General features: G+C 37.0%; 3 protein-coding genes across 17 annotated transcripts in view; 2 read left to right on the forward strand and 1 right to left on the reverse strand.

The window, feature by feature from the left end:
• Positions 1–762: 762 nt before the first annotated feature.
• On the forward strand, positions 763–7,014 carry LOC117431670 (serine/threonine-protein phosphatase 2A catalytic subunit alpha isoform). The gene is made up of 7 exons (XM_034052887.3): positions 763–1,152; positions 3,464–3,673; positions 3,926–4,099; positions 4,530–4,619; positions 4,770–4,931; positions 5,113–5,231; positions 6,105–7,014. Exons 1-7 carry the CDS (start codon positions 1,051–1,053, stop codon positions 6,175–6,177), a joined length of 930 nt encoding a protein of 309 aa, XP_033908778.1. The 5' UTR covers positions 763–1,050; the 3' UTR covers positions 6,178–7,014.
• A 1,862-nt stretch (positions 7,015–8,876) lies between these two features.
• LOC131699476 (S-phase kinase-associated protein 1) lies at positions 8,877–13,212 on the forward strand. The gene is made up of 6 exons (XM_058996336.1): positions 8,877–9,025; positions 10,431–10,527; positions 10,760–10,833; positions 11,211–11,354; positions 12,179–12,319; positions 12,712–13,212. Exons 2-6 carry the CDS (start codon positions 10,431–10,433, stop codon positions 12,745–12,747), a joined length of 492 nt encoding a protein of 163 aa, XP_058852319.1. The 5' UTR covers positions 8,877–9,025; the 3' UTR covers positions 12,748–13,212.
• Positions 13,213–14,602: 1,390 nt separating this feature from the next.
• LOC131699477 (transcription factor 7-like 2) overlaps positions 14,603–27,723 on the reverse strand; it is a 47,266-nt gene continuing 34,145 nt past the window's right edge. The window contains exons 5-13 of one of the 15 annotated variants that reach the window (XM_058996338.1): positions 27,180–27,267; positions 24,598–24,684; positions 23,404–23,517; positions 22,858–23,020; positions 22,594–22,701; positions 21,956–22,003; positions 19,583–19,631; positions 18,548–18,620; positions 14,603–16,459 (exon numbers count right to left, since the gene is read on the reverse strand). In XM_058996338.1, the coding sequence (XP_058852321.1) occupies positions 16,144–16,459; positions 18,548–18,620; positions 19,583–19,631; positions 21,956–22,003; positions 22,594–22,701; positions 22,858–23,020; positions 23,404–23,517; positions 24,598–24,684; positions 27,180–27,267 (1,046 nt within the window). In that variant the 3' untranslated portion in view covers positions 14,603–16,143. Of the gene's footprint in view, positions 16,483–18,547; positions 18,621–19,582; positions 19,632–21,955; positions 22,004–22,593; positions 22,702–22,857; positions 23,021–23,397; positions 23,518–24,597; positions 24,685–27,179; positions 27,268–27,723 lie in introns of all 15 variants that reach the window. The other 14 variants (XM_058996337.1, XM_058996344.1, XM_058996341.1 and 11 more) reach the window with 14 other exon arrangements.

Raw genomic sequence — 27,723 nt, forward strand, 5'->3', positions numbered from 1 at the left:
GTCCGGTGGTTAAAAAAAATAAAGGGGTTTCAAATCCCGGCTCACTCACTGACTCGCTGTGTGACCTTGAGCAAATCACTTAACCTCCTTGCGCTCTGTCTTTCGGGTGAGACGTTGTTGTAAGTGACTCTGCAGCTGATGCATAGTTCACACACCCTAGTCTCTGTCGCCTTGGATAAAGGCGTCTGCTAAATAAATAATAATAATAATAATAATGTTTGCCAAGATGTAGCACGCCCCGGCTATAGGAATGTAATCACGAATTACTTATGGGCACTCCCACCACTTAAGTTATGCAATACTACCATCAAACGTGCTGTAGTATAGTATAATCACTCCAGTAGCGGGTTCTGCCACACAATGCAGTCGATCATCATACTTGTGTGGTATAGTTGCAGACTTTGCTTTTAATCGGTTTGTTTTCATCTTCCTGTGCCAGTTTTTGTGGCTATTTTTTATTTTATTTTTTTTTTACATTGAAAGTTATTCAGGTTTTGCATTACTTGTTTCATATTACAACGAGAACAACATGTTTCACTAGTTGCAAACAAAAAACAGGAAGGAAAACATAATATAAAAACACTGTGTATTTTTTTCACATTAATTTACCGTGCGTTATGATAAATCGTTGAAGAAAGTTTTTGCACGGGATATGTTAAATTAAAAAAAAAAAAATACTGGTCTTTCCAAGTCTTTACATGTAATTTCAAATATAAACTGCACACACACAACCCAATTCGCTCCGTTTTTATCTATGGCATGGTTGTGTTTTGTTTGCTTCCTCTTAGAACAGGAAGTAAGTGATCAACACCGAGCGAGTGACGTCAGAGCCGCCATTAGGCACAGCCGGAGAGGCAGGGACGGAGGAGGCTGACGTCTTCGCATTTCTCACCCATTTTTCTTTACATTTTTGTAATAATTCCTGCTCTTTGGGACTGGCATTTGTAGGGCTATTAGATAGCACGGAGTCGGGGAGTTTGTGTAGCGTATACTCTGTTCCGTGGGGGTATTTTTTTTTCTTTTAAATTATCTGTTTAATAACAATCAGAAATGGACGAAAAGGCGTTCACGAAGGAAATAGATCAATGGGTCGAGCAACTCAACGAATGCAAGCAGCTAACCGAAAGTCAAGTCAAAACGCTCTGCGAAAAGGTAAATAAATTAAAAAATAAGCTAAGACAGGTCAGTTTTTAAGGGGTTTTTGTGTGTGTGTACCGGTACTCGAAATGAATTGGACGTGCTGCCGGATCCTTTTTGTATTGCACTGCACACCGGCTTATACTATATAAGATGGCGGAATGAATTGACATGGGTAACGGTTTGTAATGTATGAATGATAAATCATTGTAACTCGTTTGAAATCTTTGGTTTAAAATCTTGAATTCACCTTTTCGCTTACGCATTGCCCGCATTCCGTTTTGCGTTCATTACATATAATATGTCAGAATATTCTGGGGCGATTGTAAGACTGCTTTTTAACATAAAATAATGCACTATCTATATATATGCGTTTGCATAGGGCTGACGGTTAACTCACTGCTTAGGTAAAGGGTTCGTAAATCTTGGAGAGTGACTTCTGCACTTTGTGTGCAGCTATTTATGTTTTAACAATTGACTGCGCCCCCTTCTCATTTCCACTGGCATTTTTTTCCACCAAGAATCCTAAAATGGCGCCTCTCCATTCACAACCGAAGTTAAAAAAAGCAAAATACATTACGGCATATACTGCAGGGTTATTTTTTTGTTTAAAAATAGTCGTACATTTTTGTTTACATTACTTTATGTATTTTAATTCATTTTTTTTAATATTGCCTCAATGACTTGTGTATGAAGTACCTGTAAAATAATTAACTAATTTTCTTTGATTGAATCCTTTATGTAAAAGACCGGTACTTACGCATACTGTAAATTGAAGACCGAACTGGATTATTTGACAAAACTTTTATTACAATAAAACAACAAACATTTTTTTTTTAAGTGAGTCGAGGAACAATATACTGTATTTGTGAGAGGCAAGGGGTGTGCCCAGATCATACAACATATCCTAAACACACTGCCTGTAAATAAGCCTATAGACGTGTTTGAAAACATCTGTTTATAGGTCTGTTCTGTTTAAGAAAATCAAACCTCCTTGCACTAAAATTCATAAAACTACAGTCAATTAGTTTTTGTTAGTGTTTATCTGCATATTGATTTTCATTTGCCCTGTTTAGTTAAAAATCCTTCAAAAAGTGTGTCTTTTAAAAGGTTCAATGGAATACACAGGCTATGTAAGATTTCTGACTTGCAAATCAGCGAAAAAGTAATTGATGACTAATAGATTTGAGAGCATATCAGACTAAGTCATTTTCACTTGCTGTTGAGTACACACAGCATGATTGTAGGTCAGGAGACCACAGTTGGTCTGTATTTTAAAAATCGGCCAGTTTATAAATAAAAACACAACTTTGCTTGGTTCTCCCACATATTAATCTTTTAGGAAACGGCTTTCTTTATGGTCATCCCATACTTATTGTGTAACAAATTATGCTTAGCAGTTGAGCATCAGTCTGGGACATTTCCTGAAAGAAATGAGCAGGTTAAACATGTTTGTGTTTTTTTATTTTTATTTTTTTAAATCAAGATTAATCACACATAGTAAACCTACTGGTGAGAGTAGAGTCTAGTAATACACAAACCCTGTATAACTATAATTTATAGGCACACAATGGAACAGTTTATTGTAGAATGGTTGTGTGGTCTTCTCAGAATGGTAACCCTGGAAAGTGTGCAGTGACACAGAGTTTTGTCTACAGGGTTGTGGTTGTATTTTACATTATACCTTTTGATACATCATTTTGTGTTTAACACGGCGGTCTGCTTTTCAGAAGCAGCCGTGTAATACTAGCCTGCAAAGGGGCTTCTTCTCCCATGAGGTTTTGTCAGTACAGGTTAGGAGCATTGCATAAAACTGAAGGCATGCAGACCCACATTTACCTGTGGGTGTTGTTAGATAGCTAGCCATGTTGACAAATATCTACAGTAACATGCAGGGGGAATAGGTTTACACCTACCGGAATGGCATTCTAAAGGCAAACTACATTACACTTACTAAACTTCTGTACATTTGAAACAAACGATTTATACCCCAACCAAAATGTTACTTTCTTTTATACAGCGTAGTTTACTTCTGGACGATCAACTTTATTCTGTGTTTCCTCTGTCTCATAGGCTTCATAACTATCTTAAACTCCTCTGGCAAAAATGAGTCCTGTCACGATCTGGAAATACTGACTTAATCAATCTGTCACATTATAGATGTGCGATTTGTTTTCCAGATTATGGACCAGACTGTAATTAAACTGTATCTTACAATCACATTAGTGTTTTGCAGGATATTTTAAATTACATCACCACTATTAGGTAAAGTGCATATTAATCAACATTGGTTCTTTATGTAATTGCTATTTTGTTTGATTTTTAGGCTAAAGAAATCTTAACGAAAGAATCAAATGTCCAGGAGGTGCGGTGTCCAGTCACAGTCTGTGGAGACGTCCATGGGCAGTTTCATGACCTTATGGAACTATTCAGAATCGGAGGCAAATCACCAGACACAAACTACCTTTTCATGGGCGACTATGTTGACAGAGGGTATTATTCTGTGGAAACAGTCACACTGCTTGTAGCTCTTAAGGTACTTAATAATTTGTCATTATTATCTTGAGCGTGCTTTACTAAGGCTAAGTTAGAGAAGGTTTTTTTTTTACTCACACCAGGGTTCTTTAATACTTACTGGAGGTAACATACTAGTAAAAACCTTTATTTAGCTTGCTCGTAAGGAAACTGTTGTATACGAACACTGATTCATGCTTAGCTACACGACAACAATGATCAGGTAAATAAAAGCTTGTGGTCCTCTTTCCTGAAGTAGTGTTTTATTTTTCAGGTTCGATATCGTGAACGCATCACAATCCTTCGAGGGAATCATGAAAGCCGACAGATCACACAAGTATATGGTTTTTATGACGAATGTTTAAGGAAATACGGCAACGCAAACGTTTGGAAATACTTCACAGACCTCTTTGATTATCTTCCTCTAACTGCCTTGGTAGACGGTCAGGTAAGAATTCACATATTTAATAATTTTTAGCCTGTTTAAAAATCTGTTTCTCTATTTTTAACTAGTGTGTTTGAGTATACTTGTTTACCTACAGTTTAAATGAACTTGATGGATGCTTAACTAATGGAAATCTGATTGGTTAAGATATTAAATGTTTGGAGTTGATTCATTCAGTTTGTGTTTGTGGCTCATGTAGAGAAGACATATGAAGCATAATGAAACTGCTAGAAAGACGAGCGACAGGCGTTTTATTTTGTGACATGGACACGGTTTCTATACAGCATTATTTAGTAAGAGTGGGGACTGTTGAGGATCAATGCGGTAGGCTGAGTGCCAGTTTAAGGTCTCATTGATTTGTTCATTGAATAATCTATCTGGTTTAATGTTCCTGATGCAATGCTGACTTGCATATTTATTTTTTTTAATATAGATTTTCTGTCTCCATGGAGGGCTGTCACCGTCTATAGATACACTGGATCACATCAGAGCCCTTGATCGTTTACAGGAAGTTCCACATGAGGTACATTCAGTTTAACTTCATTGTTCCTCAATAAATGGGAGTACTGTGGTCAGAAAAGCTGTGATTACTAGGTATAATAAATGCATCTGTCTTTAGGTTAATGTTAATCATAAACCAAAAAACTTAACTTGATTTATTTTTCTTTTTTAGGGTCCAATGTGCGACTTACTGTGGTCAGATCCAGATGACCGTGGTGGTTGGGGAATCTCTCCGCGAGGTGCTGGTTACACCTTTGGTCAGGATATTTCTGAAACTTTTAATCATGCCAATGGCCTTACCTTGGTCTCACGAGCTCATCAGCTGGTAATGGAGGTAAGGAAACATTGGGAATCTTCTTACAAAGATTTGTTTTACTTGTGGAGCAAAATGGGTCAGAGAGCTATGAATTTAAATTACAAAATTGATTTCCCATATTCCAGTTATCTTAAATTGTGCAAATCATTTTTTAGTACCTGTCTGCATTGCTTAGACTAACAGATGCACTGTTTTGCAGGGGTACAACTGGTGTCATGATCGCAATGTGGTAACCATTTTCAGTGCACCAAATTACTGTTATCGCTGCGGCAACCAGGCTGCCATAATGGAACTTGATGACACTCTTAAATACTCCTTGTAAGTACTGCAGCATACAATTACTACAGTGCCTAAAGTAGTGTCTGGAATATTCAATATACTCTGTGTTTAATGTTAAACAAGCTGCTAAAATACACATTAACAAGTGTGCAAACAATATCTTCAGCAGCAAGTTCAAAGAAGGCAATAAAAACGCTTTGCTTTGATACTGCAGATGGAATATTTGCAAGGAAATTGAATTGGTCAAATCCTGGTTCATCATGCAATCATTGAGTTGTACAAAGGGAATAGGGTCATCATTTCACTGTTTGTCTGTCTAACAGCTGTACTATATCAAATCAAAGCCACCAAAATAATAATTAAAAAAAAAAAAAAAAAAAAAAAAAAAAAAACTTAGTCCATCTCAGGGCTTTAGTATTCTTCTAAATGATAGTTGTACACTGTTGCAGATTGCTGAATACCTTGGAATTACCCCAGTATATATGTTTTTTTTTTTTTTCACAACTGCGATCTAGTTGTTAAATGCTTGTTGTTCATTCTGGTAGTGTGCTTTTGAGAAACAAACAAAAGTTGTTTATTTTCATCCATTGGATGAAGTGATGATCTAAAAGCTTAAGGGAAAGTGTTGTGAAGAGATCACACATTAGCTTTTTGCAGAAAATATTGTCTTTATATAGCAGATTGACTTGCAATTCTTTTTTTTTTTTTTTTTTTTTTTTAAGTTTAGTGCAACACCCTCGCCTTTTTAAAAAAAAAAAAAAATTAAAAATTAATTCATGCCAGGGCATTATGAGGAAGTTCACATTGCTGCTGTCTGTTCTGTACATTCTTAGTCTCCAGTGCCTTGAACCATTCACCTTTTCCCAAGAGTTAACTCCTCTTTTTATTCCCCCTCTCTCTCCTGCTCTACAGCTTGCAGTTTGACCCTGCACCTCGCAGAGGAGAGCCCCATGTGACACGTCGCACTCCTGATTACTTCCTGTAAAACCGAATCTTAAAATCTGTACAGTATTGCCAGAATTACATACAGTCTGCCTAAATGAGATGGGTGAAGAGCAACAGTAACTTCAAATTGTCCAGTTAACCAACCTTATTTAAACATTCACACTCACTGTACAAGGACCAAAAGGTGTGCCATATTTGAAATCCAAAAGCCTCAGTCTGAGAAGACCATGATCATTTAAGACTGCACCAATTCCTCTGTGCATGATGTTCTAAGAACTTTGTTTTGTTTTTATCGCCAGGTCAACAAGCCACCGTTTCTGGCCTATTACAGTTTGTAGTTACTTTTGCTTTGTCTAAGAGATTGAACAAAACAAAGTAAACATGTTAACTTTCCATATAGCTATAGCTTTACTCAGCATGACTGTAGATACAAGGTAGCAGTAAACAATTATTGGAGCTTAAAGAACATTTTAAAACCAATACATACCAAGGCCTCCTTTACTTGTGTGAATACTTAAATCGTATTTTTTATTTTTCAGGAGATTCTGTTCATTTTAATCCTGATTTTTGTCTGCACTCTTCCTGTGTTTTTTGTTCGGTTTTTATTTTTTTCATTGTTTTGTTACAGGGTTCATACTTGATTAGAATAACTTTCCACTCGGTCTGTCTTTTCTGAAATTCTGCTTCAGAGATGTCCTGCATTTCTTCCCATAATAAACTTGTGAACCAAGTGCTTAAACATGTCTGGTTTACTTGTTTTGGAGAGAAAGCTGAATGCCATTGTTTAAATGGAAACACTAACACTTTTTGATGGGTTTATGTCTGTATTGAAGGCTCTAGGTGAATAATATTAAAGACTGAAGTTATTCCTTCTGAATTTCATGTGCAGTTGTTTTTTTTTGGGGGGGGGGGTGTTCAGGTATACACTGATTCAATGCCAAATGCTGATGTGATGGATTATAAAAATGGTGTGAAACAAGATGCCACTTGGGTTAACATTAACATGTTCGTGCATTGGTGCATATGTCAAGATGTAACTTCAGCTTGTGGTTCTTGTGTTGAGAGGATTTATTTTTACTACTACTACGGAAGATGCCCCATTCAGAGCACTGTATTTGATTTCAGACTGCAAAGCTCAGTAAACAAGGACTGGCGAGGAGTACAGCTATTTATAACATCTACTCCGCACTCAAGACAATCTGGCTTCAATTATCTAAATGGCATTTGCAAGCTGCCAAGTCATGCAATCAAGTTTTAAAGGAATCGAGCAATTTACAAACTAGCACAGATTAAATATTTTTTTTTTCTTTGACGCCGAAACTTGTCAATCCCAAAGAAATGGGCTAGACTTATCCAACAGTTTTCAGATCAATATTTTTTTGGGTAGAATGCATTTATGTATTTCTAGTACATTTGCAATGCTAAACCTCTTGTGAATCTCCATGACTTTAAGTTAGGGATCTTTTGTACCACCTTCATTGTAAACTGTACAATACAGTAAAATATTTACGTTTACAAAGTCTAAGTCTAAGCATAAATTCTGGCAAAGAAGGTGGGATCTAAACCACTGACTTCAGGCATGAAAGGTCAATGATAGAAGGCCAATAGAAGTAGTACAAATCTTTTATTTAATTCTGTACCAATTACAGCTGGGGTGAACACTTTAATCTGACAGGGATCTGGTAGCTGTCTCAAGAAATGTTTTTACATGTAATTAAAGCAGTACTTCATTTTATTTTGTTTGCTGTTTAGGTTTAACAATTCAGCCTGCTTCCAAAGGGAATAAATGATTGGGTTTGCTTTAGATAAGGGTGCTTTCTGAGGTTTAGTGGCTGGTAAGAGGATGTAACCATACATATTTTATTGCATTTGAATCGGTAATTTGAAGGAAAAACAAAACAAAAACAGGAGTTTAAGTTGGTCTTGCGTGCTTTTTCAAATTACTTTTTTATTGAACGACAAACCTGGAGAAGCATTGACATCACCTACCTGAAAATAAATGTCACTAACTTATGCTCATCCCATTGATTCTGCATTTTCAAGACCGAAATTCTAGTTTTATATTTTAATTGGTTAAGTATTGTTTTGTGTTAGTTTGCTTAAAATGTCTGAAATATAACAGCAAAGACAATTACTTCACACATATTTGCTTATCTTGACCATTACTTCTTCTAGTGATACAAATAAAATAATAACATTCCCGAAATGCATGTTTCTGTAATTTTCACTAAACAGATCATTAGATACGTGTCATCCATCAAATGCACACGATACATACATTGTGATAACAAAAACATTGTTTACCGCATCATCCAACTTAGGCAAAACTAACATATCATATGTTGCAATGCACCACACGGTCGTCAGCCAAGTTTTCTTAGAAATCCTGCTTCAATTGTGATTTATTTTGTATACTGTAAGATTCTTAAATTATATTAAAAAAATTGCACCTGAACATCAGGATTTGTTGATATCAGCTAAAAAAACAATAAAGTAAATCGCGATGGTAGCTGCACTATAAAAATCATTGCTTATATAAAGCACAACAGCCCACATCTTCCTCCACCTCCCCTTGCAATAATAATATGTGACGCACTCAACTCTGCCTGTGCAAAACACCTAAGTGAAATATCTGTAAACATGGACTTTAACGTTTAAATGTGAAATTGCACCACTTAAAATCTAAAAATAACGTCAAAATATGTATTTCCTTAATAAACTGGAAAACTGACGGCAAAAGTAGAAAAAAATAAAACAGGCACTGCAAGTGGCGCCCTACCGTGGCGTCGCCGTGGTGCAGTTACAAAAAGCAACGGAATATTTGCAGTTTGTATTATTGGGACACACGTCGTATTTGCTTATATCTGTGGAATAATTGTTTATTCACTGTAAGTATTACTTTAAACTGTTTTTGAAATATATGAACTGGTCAAATTGATTGCCGTTTGGACTTTGCGTTATGTGTAATCAACCTTTTCTCCCTTCTTTGTTTAAAAACGAAATGTTTCGATTTCTCGAGTGTGGTTGCTAGGAGAGGCCTTCCTTATGATTGAGTGTTCTGTTTATATAATTTTTTTCTAAATCGGTGGTATACAAGTAAACAAAAACAACCGCCCTAACACTAAAAAGGCACGGCAAAAAATTAGTTTGTACGTTAAATGGGGTAATAAATAAATGGAATTGTTTGCAATGAGTGTCCTGCAGGCCTTATCCCGTCGGATCAGTGGATATTTTAAGAGCGATGACAGCAGGAAAAAGAAAGTCGCCACCATGTTTACAATATTACTAGCTTGTTCAGAAATGCTATTAAGCGTATTGTATATTAATAGAACAGTAATAGTAACACATAATTAGATAATCAAATAATTTACAATATTTTTAAATAGTATTTGACATAAGCTCATTCATGTTTATCGTTTTTTGCATCTCTAGTCATTAACTCTTACGTCCCTGCCTGTCACAATTGTTTGTGTGTGTGTGTGTGTGTGTGTGTGTATGTGTGTGTGTGTGTATATATATATATATATATATATATATATATATAATCATCTTCAGCCTTTTTCAATCCACTGCTGGATGAAGGCCCCCCACGATTCTGTCACAAAAGCCTGTGCTGCGTCCCTCATCCACGTTGCTCCAGCGTGTTTCCTGATTTCATTTTGCCATCTTCCCGGAGGTCGTCTTCTTGGTCGCTTTATAGCTCTTCAGATCCAGATATAAAGATATATAAATAAGTGAATCACGGACGTGACAGGTTGTGTTTGCAGGGTGTAAGCATTGTAGAATAATGCATAGTCGTTGAGCATGGAATTATCTGATTTTACAAGATTCTGGTTTGGACGTTTGACCTAATGTTTCAGTGTATTAAGATTTCTGGGTCCGATACCCTTCCCTTAAACATGGGAAACTTGGATTTTTCTCTTTCCCTTTTTTATTTCAGATCAGATGCTTAGCTGTGTAGAAACATCTCCCCTATATTAAACATTTTAACAAATGTACTGTATTACATTTAACTTACTACTGTACAGAGGGTTTTTTGGTACAATTTCCAGTTAATTGTATCAAATTGCTTTAATATTCTTTTCACTGTGTCTTAAATGGAGACAGTTTACGATGTTTGGGGTTTTAACTTTGGTGAAAAAAATTAATATTTTTGGGGCTTTTTTTTTTTTTTTTTTTTACCGTTTTACTTCGGGAATGCTTGAAGATGGAAACTACCAGAATCACTATCAATACTTGTGGATTGTTGTGAAAATAGTGAAATTAAAACATTTGTATACCATTTCATTCCAGATGCCCACCATTAAACTACAGAGTTCTGATGGAGAGATTTTTGAAGTTGATGTTGAAATTGCAAAACAGTCTGTAACAATTAAGACTATGTTGGAAGGTAATATGTTTGAATTTTACATATAGTGACTAAGTACACATTCCTAGTTCTAAATAATTTGTCAAGGAATTTAGATTTTTAAGATATTATTTTAATTGTATTAACTTATTTCAGTGCTACAGTTCAGGGAAAGTACAGAATACTGACATTCTCTAACAGCAGGGAAAGCTGTGCTTTATTTATTTTATTTATTTATTTATTTTTATAAATTTGTTATGTTTCATACATCCAGATTTAGGAATGGATGATGAAGGTGATGATGATCCTGTTCCTCTTCCCAATGTTAATGCAGCTATTCTTAAAAAGGTAAAGTTGCTTGCTAAAGACTGAAGCCCTTAGAGCTTTTTATTCTCCAGATTAAATTGATTCCTTTCTCTCATGGATGACATTAACCATTTAAATTACGTTCACTTTGTGCTTCCCAATGCAATGAGTTTGTAAAATACAAGAAGTTAGGGACATATTCTATCAGTGAGTTGTAATTGAAACAATCTTCATGTTATGTCAACCTTCTTTTGTATCTATGACTGGAAATTAATTTTGTTCTGTAGCTTTTCTGTAACTTGTGCAATGAAGTGTAAAACACTGCAAATCTTAGAATACATTTGGAAGAGCTGTGCTGCGTGGACCCTACTCCCTTAATCCTTCAGTTTTCAAATGGTCTGCATTTCATACTGTTCTAGGTAATCCAGTGGTGCACTCATCACAAGGATGACCCCCCTCCTCCTGAGGATGATGAAAACAAAGAGAAGAGAACAGACGACATCCCTGTCTGGGATCAGGAGTTCCTCAAAGTAGACCAGGGGACTCTTTTTGAACTCATTCTGGTAGGTAACTCTTTACTTCAACTTTCACAATAGTAACAAACTTAAATGCTCAAGAAAATGAGGACCAACTTGACTCTGATTTCAAGTTGTTTATCATGAGGACCTTATGGGTTGGCCCAGTTGTCTACTTGTGCAATAGTTACTCTATCCTACTCCGTCAAGTGTTTCTTGCTGCACAGAATTCCTAGATGTAACATTAGCCTACCAGGTCAATTCAGTTGGGATTGACCTTTTGTGACCTGTTCATTTATCAGTCAGCAAAGGAAGGGGGTCTGTAAAACTAATTTATACCATATCTAAAGACTTGTGTGATTAGAAGTACTTGTGACATATCACTTTACTGGCTGTATTTACCAACTGAAGAGTAAGACCACAGGTGTTAAGATCTCTCAAGCTCCTGACAGAAATTGTGCAGTTAGCTTATTCCTTGGAGTAGGTGTTCCCCCTTCTTCTCGGACTGTGTACTTGTACAGTGAGTGTTCTGGGGACATAAGGGGGTGCATGTCGGTGTATTTGTCACACTTTCATTTTTACATGTACATATTGTGCTCTACTTTTATGACATTGATCCTTCATTTTGTATTTACAGATGATGATTTTTTTTTTGTTATGGTACTAGACAGTACTAACTCTGGTGCTAAATGATATAGAATAAAGTTCCTGTAACAAGATTGGGTGTAACAAAGACAAGAATGTAGGCTGACCACATTCCTGCAAACATTTCTACTGGACTTGTTCTCCCAGGGATCAGCCCTTAAATCTTATGTTTAGCTGTGCACATGTCTTATGTTCAGATTTTATTTATTTTTGTTTCCTTTACACAGGCTGCAAACTATTTGGACATCAAGGGCCTTCTAGATGTCACTTGTAAGACAGTTGCAAATATGATCAAAGGCAAAACTCCAGAAGAGATTCGGAAGACTTTCAACATAAAAAATGACTTTACCGAGGAAGAGGAAGCACAGGTAAGGAAGACTTGCTTCTGTTATACACTACTTGTTATAAGGTAGAAATGTAATCTGAAATGCTTTGGGGGGCCTGCTATATTGATATAGGGATACTTCTGCAGTTTAGATAAGGATATACCCTTACTGTTGCACGAATAAGGATTGATGAATAATCTATGAGCTGGGGAGCAAGGGCAATGCAGTGTAATCTGCAAAACATTAAGAATGAATGCAAGGATAGGTTCCAAAGTGAGATCCATTTAAAGAAAAATAAATCACACAGCAGAATTGAACGTATAAAGTTATTTGATGCTAGATCTCAACAATTGTTGTATAAAGGATGATCTGCTGTAATTACATGGTGAACAGCTGCACTTTCAAGCCTTAACTTTACATTTTTATTATTTTAGGTACGCAAAGAGAACCAGTGGTGTGAAGAAAAATGAGTTTCTACCTGCTAACACTGACACGCTGTAAGGATCGTTCCAAATACTGGTTGCACTGCGCTGTTCATAATTATTGCAGTAAAAATAGAGCAGCAAATCACTTGTGCATTCACAGCATGATAATTCCCATTGCTTGTTTGGTGCAAATAATTTAAATGTTTATTATTCACCCCCTCCTCATTGTTCCCTTTTTGTTTTTACACATGTATCTGGGTTTCTATTACTGTTTTCTTTATAATGGAAAATGAAGATTATGAACCTTTGAAGGCCCAAACATTTTTTTTTCTTGTTTCCATTTTTAAACATTAGGTTCATGTTTAGCATTTTACAGGAAACTTCATTTTGTGTGTGTGTACCACAGCTTTTAGGTAGCTAAACATTGTAAATAAAACCACTTGCAAATCCATCTGTATGCTGTCCAGTTTCTGACAATTGCAATATAATAAAATAAAAACAAAACTACTACTTTTTCTTCTTTGAATGATGTGTTTTGTTCTTATTCAACATGTCCAGCTGAAAGTTGTCCCGGTACCATAAAATGCTTTAGTGCCTGTGCCTACAAAGTGAAACTAAAACCCTTCTCTGATGGAGCACTCTTGTGGGCCCTTATACTCAGCCGTGGCCAGTACAGATTTGTAAAGTAAAATGTTTTGAATTTACTGAATAATGTATACCAAAGCCTGTACACATTTCTGATGTGTCTGTATTTTGCAGAAATACCCCTTAATTGTGTATGTCGGGGGTGACCTACAGTATACAAATATTATTTCAGCCTGTTTCGGGCTTGCTAAGAATAATTCATTGACAACGGGTGGAGAACCAGGACCCCTTTGGACCACTCTAGTTTAAATGACCCAATAAATAAATACTTTTGAATTATTTGAATAGAAGATGTGAAATTGAGTTTTGGCGTAAGTTTTGTTATTGGTTAAAATACATTTTTAAATATCCATGATGGGTTTCTTAATGAACAAATAAAACAAACTCCACTCCAAGGTAAAATCAAACAAATTTAATATTTGTATCCATGTTCTGTACACTGTATCATTGCTACATGCATGAAGTGGTTTACATTTTTAGGCTTGATATTTCTGAGTTCTGCATTCATGAATGTAATGATTAATGGCACAACACCTTTCTCAATTAGATCCGAGACAAAAAAAAAAAGTTGCAAGTCAAAATAATCCAATTTTGAGAAAAAAAAAAGATTTATTTTTTGCATTTATATATATGGTAAAGTATTAGTGAAACCAGCTACTTGAGACATTGTTATCAGGTGTCTAAGAACGTGGGAAAAAAAAAAAAAAAGTTTTTGGTATGTACTTTAATAAGGCTTTTTATTCAGGCAACTCCAAAGCCTACAGTAATATTTTTAGCATTTCACTGTAAAAAGTAGATTCTAATATCACAGCACCATCGGCTGGAGTGGAGTAGAACAGATCACAGGACTGGATCACAATAAGCCTGATGTACTCAGAAGCGAGATCCATTATCAAAACTGAGTACAAAATATTTTAACAGACAAAATAAAGCTATCTTTTTCTTTTTGGTAGAGTGAGGCAGAAGTCACAATTGAGCAAGAAGTTATCCATTTTCTGTCACTGGTGTAAAAGCAGTTTGTTTTTTTCTTGCAGATGTGAATAATTTACCTGTTCTGTTTTTCTTGGCAGCAACACTTTGTTTACAGGCACGTCTAAGATTCTGTTTCTGTTTTGTCTTACCGACAATTACATGTTGAACACAACCTTAAAAACATGCTGTAAATTCTACAAGACTGAAACATTAAAAGCAAAGCAAACATTTATATATATATATATATATATATATATATATATATATATATATATATATATATATATATATATATATTTTTTACAAAACAATTACATATAAAAGTGTTAAACATTTAAAGCATCAAAAGGGTCAAATTTTGACCAAGATCCACGTAAGACATACAGTACCCATTTGGTTATTCTTTGAGAGATCTTTTTAACTCAACAATCTTCAGATTTACTGAAGCACTGCTGAAAAATATATCTCATAATGGATGTCACTTTGGAAATGGAGATCACTTTTTATCCACAACCACAAAACGCCAGCAAATGTAGTGCACAATTTCAACACCATAAACTGAGTAACAATTACCATTTTTCTACCTAATAATTGCTAGTAAGACTGCAGAAAGCACAAGCTGACTTCTAGTATACAATACTTTTTTGACCGTTGAGCATTTTTTATATAAAATATACTTCCGGGCTAGGACTGCAGTATGCAGATATTGTATGTAGAGCAGCACGCTGATTTTTTTGCAATATAAGCATGAATATAAATTGCTTTTTTTAGACTAGTTAATGGTTTAGAAGTATTTTTTTAATTTTTTTTTTTTGTTTTTATATATTTTATATTTTTTGTTTTATTTATTTTCTTACTTTCAGGTCCTGAACACTTAGGCTATCCTGATTTTTTAAAATGTTCATTTTCAGAAATATATTAAATTTAAAGAGCTGCTTTCTTTACCTTTGTGCATTTCATAAGCTCTTGGACCTTCCTTGAGTCGTGTAAGTGCCTTTGCACCAACCCCCCCCCCCCCAAAAAAAAAAAAAATTGACTTGGTTACATTAACAAATCAATTTTGTAGTACTGCAAAATGCAGTACAATGTGCTTTAAACTTGATATTATCAAAATCAGCAATGACCCAATATCCTCTACATAAAATCCTTACCCTACTTCATATAACTTCATAAATGTGGCAGAGTAACTACTGGCAAATTAAGAATTGAATACAGACTGTACAATTTTGTGCTTCAAGTTAAAAAATAAAAACCAAAAACACCCATCTGATATGTTTAAAAAAAAGAATCTTTGGAAATTGCAACTGAATCCAGTTGAGGTTGGATTTGCCAATTTCTTCAGAAGGAACCTGCATGCTTTTAACCAACATGCATATTGTTAACAGGCAGGCCTTTTTAAAATGTCAGTAAACATTTCAGTAACGAATAGCAGTCTTTAACAGGATTGTACCATTTCTAAAGCAAGTAGTAGGCAAAAGCATAGCTAGTGAGATTCATGCAATATGCCAGTATACAGATGACTTAACGTTGTTCTCAGCTGTCTTCCAGAGTGGCAGATTGTAGATTTATTCCAAAATGTTGTGTGTTTTATCATTTTAACAGTTAATACACAGTGACAAACTTACAGCTCCAGAAACGGTTAGAGCAAGCATCATTTCCTTGGCATCAAGGGCAAAAACAAAGGCAGGTAAAGAAAGCAGAACACACTTTGAGCAGCTGGCGGTTTTCTTGTTACTCCTGTCATGGTAAAATGCTGGTGGAAGGTATTTTCAATACCCTGCAAGTCTCATTAATGCATCAGTTTTTATATTCTTGTATGCGACACTATGTTTGTGTGATAGTGGCACTGTACACTGATGATGATGATGATGATGATGGCTGGCGTGTCATTGGCAGGCGATGTCGTGAGTCCAGTGAACTTGGTACTGACAGTCCAGCGGGCTTGGTGTTAGCTGAAAGGTCGAAGGGGGTCTGTTCTCTTAGGAATGAGTCTGCGGAGCCAGCAAGGTCTTCGGGAGTTTGATGTAGATGAGGGCGGGCGTCAGTGGGAGAGAGGGGAGAGTCTATAGCACTTCCATCGGAAGAATCGGGGCTGGCGCACCCTCCTCCTTGAAGGTAGCGAATGCACTTCTTTTTCCTCCTAGGAACAGTCAAGAGAGTTATCTGTAAATAAAGGGTGGATTCAGTGTCACCAGTGTGGAGTGATTTAGCATTCGCCATTGAAGAACAAGGGGAGTGGGCTTTCTGGTCTGAAATAGTTTGATAGTTTCTTCTCATGATTCATTTTTAACAGGGTATGTGCTGTGTTTTTTTTTATGTTTTCCCAATTGAATGTCTAAATCATTAGACCTTATTAAAAATGTGTTCATGCAGTCATGCTGTATACTAAACACCTGCCCCAACAGTTTTACAAAGAACTGCCCATTCCAATTCAGCATTAAGTTTAACATGAACGCATGGCAACATTGGTCAATGGAAACGTAGATTATAGGTACTAACCACAAGGACATTTTGTTGGGCTCCATATTACTAATGTGTTATTTCAATTTTAACAAGCTTACACTAGAGGGCAGTCCAGAAACTCGTTTTATTAACAGACATAGTAACCACTGCTCTTTTGGAAATCTTCCAAACAATAAAAAAGAAGAACTATGACACGGTTAGACGCGGCAGACTATATCAGTAAGTTCAGATTTGAATCACTACCATTCGAGGTAAAGTCCAAAAAGACCTGGGAAAGTTGTCTGATAAGGGGAACTGACATGTAGCGAAGCATTTTATTTTCATCATACTTAAAAGGTCATATTTAACCATCAAAAGTTTACAGTGGTATGCAGAGGCTCGACCGCATTGATTGAAAAGTGAATGGAGATTTGCATAACAAATGTCAAAGTGCAGAAAGCAAGCTTTTTTGTGAGTTTATTATCTTTTAAAAACATACCTAGGAAGATCAGAATTATACAAACTTATAAGAAAGAGACATCTAAAGCAAAATTTGTCAGCCACAATGCAATACGAGGGGATGAAGATGAAGCTGGGTTTTTATCAACATGTTGATAAAAGAAAAGAACAAAAACGGCATACAGGATTTCACCCACGCACAATACACAAGGTGGTTAGAATGACAAAGGAATGCTTTCAATTTCATTCCTCATAACATTACTGCCATTACCAACCAAAACAGATGTAATATATATATAATTATTGTTTGTATATGAGATAAACATCATACTTGGAATTTTCTGCAATGTTTTTCATTTGTTTGCTTTCTTTTTTCACAGAGCAGTACTACAGATATGTTAAAAATAAAAAGACATGACCCTTCTGGTCTTCAGACAGTCATAATAGTTATCTTAAATGATAATCTGTGACAGAGCGCACCTTGCATAGATCAAATCTTTGTACATTTCAAAGTACCGTACTGGCAACTTTCAAGACAACACTGAACAACACTTACATACTTACACTGCGTCTCTCCATATCGAAGTTAGTGGTCCTTTTTTCCCCCTTTTATTTATTTATTTATTTATTTATTTATTTATTTATTTACAATGATTTCAAAGTCCCGCTGTGTTTGAGATCAAATGATTGCAAAACATTTTTGAAAATGCACTTTAATTGTTTGTTTTTTAAAATGTTTTGAAGAAGGATGGCAGAGTGTGTTCTAGGCAGTTCTGACAACCGCTGGAAATACAGATTATCTCTGTAAAAACAACAGCTGAGTTACTAGACAAAAGCGACACTGCGTTCAAAAGATGAACAATAAGAACTACAAATGGGTGCAATGGTAACCACAATGCAGTTTGCATTTGCTTTTGTTTTTTTGAGGTCCTTATCCAGCTTAGTTTCTTTTGCACTGTCCAGCCTACAGCTATGGCCAAATGTTTTGCATCATCACCCTACAGAATTTTATTTCATAAAGTCGAATGAAACCTGCTGAATAATGTTATGTTAACATAGTGAATTACATACTGCTTTGTAGTTTTCCATATACGAAAAAAACATGAGTGTAGTTTCTTTGATTACATTATGTAAATAAAAGACCTAAATTATGTTCATATATATATATATTTTTTTTAATGGTCTCAATCCTAAAATGATAGGTGATGCAAAATGTTTAGCCATTAGTTGTAGTTCTGTAATGTTAGTAACGGAGTCATGCAGAGCACAGCAGAGAGAAAGCATTGCCAGCAGCAGCAGCAGCACACTGAGAGGTTGTGATACCGACCTGCAGGGGTCGCACCAGTCCGTTTGTTGATTGAGGCCGAAGCGAGCTCGGCATTTCTTAGGAGAGCCAGGGTCTGAGCACAAGACAGCATGCGCAGTGGACAGCGGGGTTGAGGGAGAAGGAGGAGGAGGAGGGACAGAACAGAGGGAAAAATAGAACGCAGATTAAAAAATAAAATGTTAGCGTCTTGTTATTGAAGCGTTGAAAACACAGCTGCTTTATTCAGAAGAAGAAGGAGACAATTATTTAACAGGTTCTTAGGACCGCTTTGGTACGTCAGATGAGGAAGGTGCACCTCCGTTTTCAAAGGTTAAAGGAGCTTGCCAATAACAGTCATGTTGTTCTGTTTGAGTCATTCCCGACACTTACTAACCCAACCAAACACAGCTACTTCTAGAGCAGGGCAACGTTCCGCCTCTGTTGGCATACAACTGTGATTGCAACACTACACTATGGGTGTGTTAAGTAACCGAGTGTCTCAGAGCGCTCTGAGCTACTCAGGAGGAGTAGAACGGAGCATGCCGTTAAGTGGGTTCTTTCACTGAGCTGCTCTGAGCGGCTCACTTTCTTAACACACCCTATATCTGAAGACAAACACGTAAGCAAGTACCAACTGTTGATCATGTTTAATGAGCTTAATGTTTAATAGCTAGAGTACACTACATCTTATAGTATGTAAAACACCCACTTCAGCAAAGTGATTGCAGCTTTTGTATAATTTCAGATTCCTGGTTTTATAGATTTTAAATATTGGTAAATAGTTTTAAATGGATAGAAGTACAATAAAATGATATAATTAAATAGCTGGCAGTAGTAATTATGATCAAATGCAGTTGCAATCACATAATAACCCAACATAATCATTAATATTAACATGTTTCGCTCCAAGATAATTTTTTGGTCTGCCAATCAAAAAAAAGTACTGCCAGATTAGCACATTTTTTGCCACGCACCTTCAGTGTTTGCATCTCATTAATTGTAGTTACGTTACATTTTGGAGAGAAGCCCCCGGTGTAGTTTATGGTATTGCTTTACCTAAGTTGGAGTCTGGCTGCTTCTCTCTTTTTCTTCTTTTCTTCTTGCCCTAAAATAAGAGAAAATAAAAAAAACACATGAGATGAACATGCAGATGACCTGTTTACTTCAAAGTACTAGGATTCTTTGTCAATCACACAGTGCAACCTTGTTATCAGGTAGCTCTTCATAGTGTAAAAACTGATATATGGTTATTCCCATAATGCTAGTTCAGCTGCCCTTGCATTCTAGTTATAAGGAAGAGCACAAGTACAGCAGTCTCTTAGCTATGGCTCCCCGCTAGAGTTATAATGAGGTTGCACTGTATTGCATTCACAGCTGTCAAGCTGGTTTCCTGAGATTCCATTAAATCTGCTCTTATTTGTTCTTCACAGTAAGCTGTTAAAGTTCACAGATGATGAATGGTGACCAAGTCCACTTGATTGATGATTTAAACTCCTGAAGCTACACTGAACTCTTGCCAAAAAAAAACCTTTTTAGGTACATTAGGTCAATTGGACTTGCCCAAAAAACTTTTTAGGTACATTTAATTTATATATTATTACACACATACACAGACACACACATACACCAACAGTGAAAGAACAGAGAACTCAAGAGGCATTGAGGCTAAACCTCTGATCACCATAGCAGAAGAGAGATTGAAATAAGCAGGTCATACATCCATGTAATATAAGGACTAATATAGAAGGGACACATTAACGAGGAGACATTAAAACTGCACAGAAGCATGAAGGGACTGGAACATTTCTAAACAAAAGCATGCACTGGAACCTTTTATATATTCAAGTGTGAAGAATCAGGATAAGCCATATGCATAAAAAACAGGTACTGTAGACAATCTCAAACTACGGTATATGGTTACAGCCAGCATAGAAGTGAGCCATCCTGAGAGTAGTTAAAGGGCCACTGTACTATATATGTTGAAAGTAGTCAAATCGGGACTAGAGAAAGGATTAGCAGCCGTTTTAGGTTTCACCTCCGACTTTTTAAATGAGTCTTTGTGGCTTGAGTGAAGGTGGAAAGATCCAAACCACAGCAAGCGTATATACATCGTGGGAGGAACTGTACTTCCTGTCTGATAGCGGATCACATGACTGGGATATGTGACCTAGATTTCGATCTCCCTTTCGCTTAAAGGAGGAGGGTAAGAAAACCGAGCAGCCATTAAAGAATATTATATATTTAAACTAATAACAAAAGATAATACATTTTGGATTTCTAATATAAATGGGAACAGATATTTGAAAAGGGTACTTATTTCTTTGCGGCTTGTTTGGTGTCTGCCAAAAATATGTAGGTGCCAGTATATGTGTAGAAACTAAAAATACACGAGCTGTGATCACACATTTGACTGTTCACACTCCAAACACAATGCAATCTAACGCCTTGCTTGTTTACACAGTCTCTTCAGTAAATCAGAGGGAGGAGTACAAACAGATTTGCATGAAGAGAAAGTCAGCAGCTTGGGCTTGATAAGAACAATTTTATTGTCTGTATGACAACTTATCTGCCCTGTTTTATGCACATTTTAATTAGCTTCATATATATATATTTTTTAAATAATGCCCTTTTTAGTTGTTAACAGTTGTTTTTGTAAACAGCCTTTGTTTTCTATTTGTTTATTAATTGATCAATTACAGTAACTAGAAGTCATGCTTTTAAGCAACATAGAAGTTAATTTTTGTGTTCTTTTTAATTCCAGCATTTGGGTCAATGAATCACAAGCATTTTTTAAAACATTTTCCAGCACTCCCCAATAAATACATTGAAGTCCATGCACCAAATTTGAATCACGGGTATACCTTATAACCAGACTGAACTAATCACCGAAAGTTGAAAAAAATAAATAAAAAAAGACCGCACAATCACAATGCAAAGCCATCACCATAGTCTTGTACTATTATACAATTGCAAAAGGCATCTGAAAGCACCGACACTTGCTGTGGGTTAAAGTACATATGAATAAAGTGTAATTTAGTGGATACAGGTCATCAAATTGGTTTTTAAGAAAGGATGATGTTATGTAGGAGTGCACTGTAATGATTAACGGGAAAAGTCCTTGTGCTCTTTCCTCTCAGCACACATTTTTCCATTTCTGCACCATGCTTACTGAGGATGCCCATCCAAATATGTGTCTGACTTTAGGGGTGTCTGTACCCTGTCCTTGTCGACCTACCCCCATACCTGGATACCCATATTGAGTGTACTGAAGTGTTTACTGATAGTATCTACAATGAAAAGCCTCCATGTACTGTAATACACAGCAATCCCATGTAATGCTGCCTTCTCTAAAATCCAGATGCCTAGAGAGAGTGGAATAGCAAGCCCACTGCTGTTAGTAGAGTAAGTTGTGTAAAATATTTGCCCTACCCAATCTGCTTTATTCTTTTCCCCCGATCCCCCTTTAAGGTTCGTTTCCTGCAAGAGGGCAATATCAACTTTCAGCTTCTTTAAATCATCCAAAATAGTCATGCTATTAAAGTCTTAAATAGCTCTCAGATTCCACGATACTTAAAGAATTTAGGTCTATAATGCAAACAGCAGGGTACAGATTTGGACAGCAATAACCCAAAGGAGCCCAGACTCTGACCAGCGTCATGCAGGATGTATCTGTTGTTCAAGTATTCTAAATCTGCCATATCTACTCATGCTGGTATGAAAACGACCCTGTTGCTGGAGGCCAGAACAGAATTACAGGAGTTACAATACACCCAATTGTAATCATTACAGATGGAGCCAGTTTTGACTAGTTACAGCAATGAATACTCAACTAAACAAGCCTTAACTGCGATAAGTTGCATGTAGAAATAATATACAAGGTATGTACAATAATATTTATCCTTTTGCATGTCCTAATAAAAAGCCCTCTTTTATATGAGGCTTGCAATTGATATGCATGCTTCCTTAGAAAAAAAAAAAAGAACACAAAACAAAGACTGAGACGAAAGACTCGACACAATGCATAGATCAGCGACTGGATTCTGAGTGAAGAGATGTGATTCACTTACATAGTTGTCTCTGGCTGACCAGCTTGGGTACAGCTGCATGTGGAGCTGCCTTTCTTTCCTGGCCAGCTCATAGTACTTGGCTTGTTCTTCTCTGGTAAGGGCATGCCACTGTAAAGAGACAAAAAAAGAGAGAATTCAAGAAATGCACACGCAAGAGGCACTGGAGGTGGAGGAAATAAGAAGGGGTCTCACTGATTCCGCTACCTCACTGTACTGCAAATGCAATGCGTTATGTTGTTTTTGTTGGCTTATCGGGTCACTCACCCTTCTCCCCAAGATCTGGTTGATAGCGGCGCTCTCCTTCAGGGTGCACTCTGCTATCACCTTGGCACGCATCTCCTTCATGTACAGCATGAACGCATTCAGGGGCTTCTTGATCACCGGCTTCTTGGGCTCCTTCTCCCTCTTTGGCTCCTGATGTTGCTTCCTATTTAAAACACACACACACACACACAGAGAGTTAACCTGCCAACCTGGGACACGTGTTTTAATATTGAGGACGTGCTTTAAATCCTCTCCTGCAGCAATAAAATACACTTACATTTACATTATGTTGAATTATTTGACTAATTTTGATTATTTTGAAATTTGATATTCTGGTTTAATTCATTCATTTTCTTCTGTAAATGAATCATACTTAAAACAATTAAATACATTCAAATAATAATATTAATAAAATAGTTGTTCTAATAGCATAGTAGCTAATAAACATATAACTTTTCAGGAAAGGTACAGAGTATCATAGTATCAGAGAATAACATAGCAGGACTCCCAGTCGGTTTGTTGCTATTGGGTCATACATACACATACATGTTTCTGTCATACTGGTCATGCTCATGTTTGCCTGAAGGGGGCACTATTGCTGGGTGAGGGATCCCTGTAGAGTGCATGCCTGGAGGACCCAGCATCAGTGAGTGAGGAAACCTGGAAAAAAAGAACTGAAATTATGTTGAATTCCAGGACCCTCAGTTGTTACTGCGTTACGCAGATAAAAGACTTGCCTTTCATTTTTTTTTTAATTAAAAACAATACTTAAATGTACCAAAAAAAAAAAAAAAAAAAAAAAAAAAAAACACGCTAGGACTGGTATGCCAAAGCCTTCAAATAATCTGAACACTGAAACTACTTTTCTTCTGGCACCAGATGGCGCTCTATTTACACTGCAAAAAAAAAAAAAAACGAAAAAACCCAGTGGAGTCATTGTTTAATTCAACTTTAACATTGCATACCTGTATAAAACCGAAGACCACCATTGAAGAATAGAAAATAGGTACATTGAATGACATGGTTTTTGTAATTAGAAAAACTGATAGCACATAGACTAAAATCAACCCAATTTTAAGAGGAAAGCATTTTTGCACATGATACTAAGCACTTTAGTTTTACAATATTCTCAGTTCACAGACAAAGCTACAATCCAACTTGTTGAGCTGAAGCACAGATGAGCAATTTAACAGACGAGGCGAAGCGATTTAAAAATGAATAACTATGATATTCTAATAATCCACAATAAATACTGTCCTGAAGCCATTTCATCTAAAACGATACTGTTATAGCGAGGGTAGCTAATGCTTGATGCGCTAACCTAACCAAGCACAGGACAGCATTCATAAATTAGGAGTAGCTGTGCGTTCACTACACAATGCACAATTTTCCTTTAGTATTTTGGTTTATTCATGACATCCCTTCTGAAAGACGACATTGCCCATTATTATTTAAACCTATTGATCACTGATCATTCAACAGACGTCAGGAAATAAGACCCTCTTATGTAATATTGTGTGGAATAGAAAAAACATCTTCCCGTTCTGCATTGCAAAGAACTCTTCAAAACAAAGCAAAACAAACACAAAAAAAACAGGCACACGGAAAGCAAGGCAGCGTCACTCCTGAAGGACAGTCATGACAGTGAGCACCACGGGAAGCCGCTTGCAACGGGGCAGGCGTAAGCATCAGCGAGGCAGGGGGCGGCTGGTACCCCAGCCCGGCTCAGCCCATACCTACCTGGAGAAGGAAGAGCCGGCAGGGAGCCCTGAGGAGTACGGCTGCCTGAATCCGCAGGGAGCGATCGGATAAACAGGCTGACTTTGCCTGCGATTGGGGTAAGAGAGAATCGGTCAAGCTACTGGACAAAGCAGCTACATCAGCCAAGTTCGCTAGTTTTGATGATACACATCACTGCCTTTTGTTATCTTATGCGGTCCTTCGTGGATAAATAGAGAAGTTGACAGTCTTGATTTGACAACCACCACGGTGGACACTTCGGTTTGGCCCCTTTATATCACTTCAACCTTTCATAAGTTGCTGATATAGATTTACTGCCAGGTAAGAGCCAGTGCCCATTGATGGTCACCCCTCTGATTAAGAAGTATGGATCTATCTGAATCTAATTGTATTGTTTAATATAAACCAATAAACAAATAAAAAAATGAAATAACATTGCAACACCACCAGCTTCTTAGACTCCTTGAGATAAATACTACTACTAAAGACAAGCACGAGACAACAACACCTCAAAGGCTGACTGCTGCTGAGCCTCTTTCTGAAGGAAATCCCTTGAGAACACGGGACGAACACCGCGAACACAATGGCCGGGTCTCACGCCTCAAGGTTATCAGCAAAACCACGGCGCTTTGATGTATTAACAGCCCACTATAACAGCAGTGGGACACCCTCCAGTTCAAGGTCAGGGGAAGTGGGTATGTTAATAGGTAAAGGAACAGGGCCTGTGAAGTCACTGGTTCCCCATTCATTTGGAGCAGCTCCCTTATCAGGACTATTCATTTGCAAATCAGCGAGTCATTGGGCCAGTTAAGATGCACATGGCTGAAGTGAGAAGCGCAGCCTGGTGCATTGCACTTGGGGGGGGGGGGGGGGGGGTAAGCTTCCATTCAGTTCAATAAATAAATAAATTATTATTATTATTTGTTTCTTAGCAGACACCCTTATCCAGGGCGACTTACAGTTGTTACAAGATATCACATTATACATTATTTCACATATCAAATTATTTTTACATACAATTCCCCATTTATACAGTTGGGTTTTTACTGGAGCAATCTAGGTAAAGTACCTTGCTCAAGGGTACAACAGCAGTGTCCCCCACTGGGGATTGAACCCACAACCCTCCGGTCAAGAGTCCAGAGCCCTGACCACTACTCCACACTGCTGCCCCTATATACAACTGACTTAACCTAACCGAATCCCAGCACACTGCATTTAGTTGTCTTGTTTTTTTTTCTGATTAAGGGATTACCACTGTATTTCTGCAGTTTACCTGCTTTTCCTATGCATATACTGCACTGTGCATTTACCACGGTGTTAACCATGCTTTACCATAATTGTCATGGGTTATTGCCAGTTATTTTGAATATGTTCTACTATACTTTGCTGTGATTTTACCACAGTATATTGCATTCAACTTGAGACATATGATGATGGTAAACATTGACAAAGAGTTGTGAAAGAGCAGAGCTAGTCTGAGTTATATTAGCCCTACAAGTAATCAGTCATTTGAAAAATAATTCCCTTGAGCCCATAACAAGACTTTGGAAAACTAACAAACAAACCTAAAATCTCACAGAGAATTCTACATATTTTTTTAATTTTCAAAGAACTTGGAAATTACCCTCAAAGCTTTTTATAAAGCAAATATTCCAGAAGATGTTTTACCATAATAATAATTACAAAAAAAAAAAAAAACTTCCGCAATGCAAATATTTTATTTACGAAAGCTGTACAGCATGTGCATCTGCCTTAACATCCCTCTGGTTTGAATCTATAAAACGTGCTGGCATCATTCTTTCATGAGCTCTTCAGCAGTAAATCATTGTGATATAACACATGGAAAGTTGTAAGCAGCAGGGTGGATCAATGCTATACATTTCTGCCTCTATACCAACAACAGCAGCAGTAAGGGTCTTGCACATGTATGCCACTCTAGGGCTCACCCATTTGAACAGCCCCCCCCCCCGGCAGCTTCTTCGAGTCATTTTCCCTCCCCCGATATGCACATTTGTGGGAATTGAGAAGTTACATTACACTCTCAAGAGTTAAATTGACATATAGAATAAGAAAATATCATGAAAAGATCTTTACTTCAAATCTCTTTTCTCTAAATAGTCGTCCGTTTTCTAGTGTTTTGCAATGTTTAAAACACCTTTCTCAGGGGAGCGTGTGTTCCAATTCAACAGGAAATTATGTGGTGGTACTTAATTACATTTGAATTGCTGTCACTTATTATATAAAAGTATTACACAACAGGGACGGGAAAAAAAGACTCCAATTGCGTAGCAGTTTGTTCCATTCCTGGTTTAATAAGACTCATCGAAGCTTGATATCTAGACACACTGTGGCTAATCAAGCTCATAGTAAAACCTGGAATGGACTAACAAGCAAGATGAAGAACTGGACAGCTGAATTTCATTTAGTAGTTTACAGAAGCGTGTAGACAAAACACTGTGATCTCTCTCACTAGGAGACCTTTGCTTAGTATCTCTGTTTGAGTGAGAACAGCCTCCTCAGGCAGGCAGGCTGGCTGGCTGGCTGTCTCCCCCTGTGTCTGCATGGAAGAGCTTGCCACTTACCATCCCATGGGAGGGGTGATCTGTCCCACACCACCTGGAGGGAGGGAATAGAATCCTGAGAGGTCCTGCGACTGGGGCCTGTGAACGCCTGTAGGGGAGACATCAAGAAAGTTCACAATGGAGCCGGTCTGCAAAGCCTTCATTAGCGCACTGGGAACCTGCTATTACACAGGGCAATCAGAACAGTGGCTGTTTGCAGATTGAGGTCAGGGACAGATACAGAGATACTAAAACTAACAATGTGGTCTCTCATTTGAACCAAGCTTCAAACGAGTTCAAGACAGAGGCAATGCCAGGTTACTGTACCCTCAAACCACTAACTAATGTCCCCATGCATGAAGTGTGTCCTCCAGTGTCTTCAAGTTTGATGTAGTGTCAAAGAACAAGGGGAAAAAAAATATCATGGTAATATTTGTAATACATCTTTCTGAAATTGTAGAAGGAAAGTAGAAGGAAATCTTATTCTGGAGAGAAATTTCACCAGCATTTCTTCTGAAGGAATGTAGGATATAAATACATTTTGGAAGACTCCTTCCCTGGGGGA

Source organism: Acipenser ruthenus, chromosome 22 (genome assembly GCF_902713425.1).
Source record: "Acipenser ruthenus chromosome 22, fAciRut3.2 maternal haplotype, whole genome shotgun sequence".
In the NCBI taxonomy this organism is placed as follows: Eukaryota; Metazoa; Chordata; class Actinopteri; order Acipenseriformes; family Acipenseridae; genus Acipenser; species Acipenser ruthenus.

Excerpts from the sequence above, each read along its gene's own strand:
- LOC117431670 (XM_034052887.3), top strand. The coding sequence starts at position 1,051 with ATGGACGAAAAGGCGTTCACGAAGGAAATAGATCAATGGGTCGAGCAA. Across the intron at positions 4,932-5,112 it reads CTCATCAGCTGGTAATGGAG|GGGTACAACTGGTGTCATGA; the intron begins GTAAGGAAACAT and ends ACTGTTTTGCAG. Across the intron at positions 5,232-6,104 it reads GACACTCTTAAATACTCCTT|CTTGCAGTTTGACCCTGCAC; the intron begins GTAAGTACTGCA and ends CCTGCTCTACAG.
- LOC131699476 (XM_058996336.1), top strand. The coding sequence starts at position 10,431 with ATGCCCACCATTAAACTACAGAGTTCTGATGGAGAGATTTTTGAAGTT. Across the intron at positions 11,355-12,178 it reads CTCTTTTTGAACTCATTCTG|GCTGCAAACTATTTGGACAT; the intron begins GTAGGTAACTCT and ends TCCTTTACACAG. Across the intron at positions 12,320-12,711 it reads CCGAGGAAGAGGAAGCACAG|GTACGCAAAGAGAACCAGTG; the intron begins GTAAGGAAGACT and ends TTATTATTTTAG.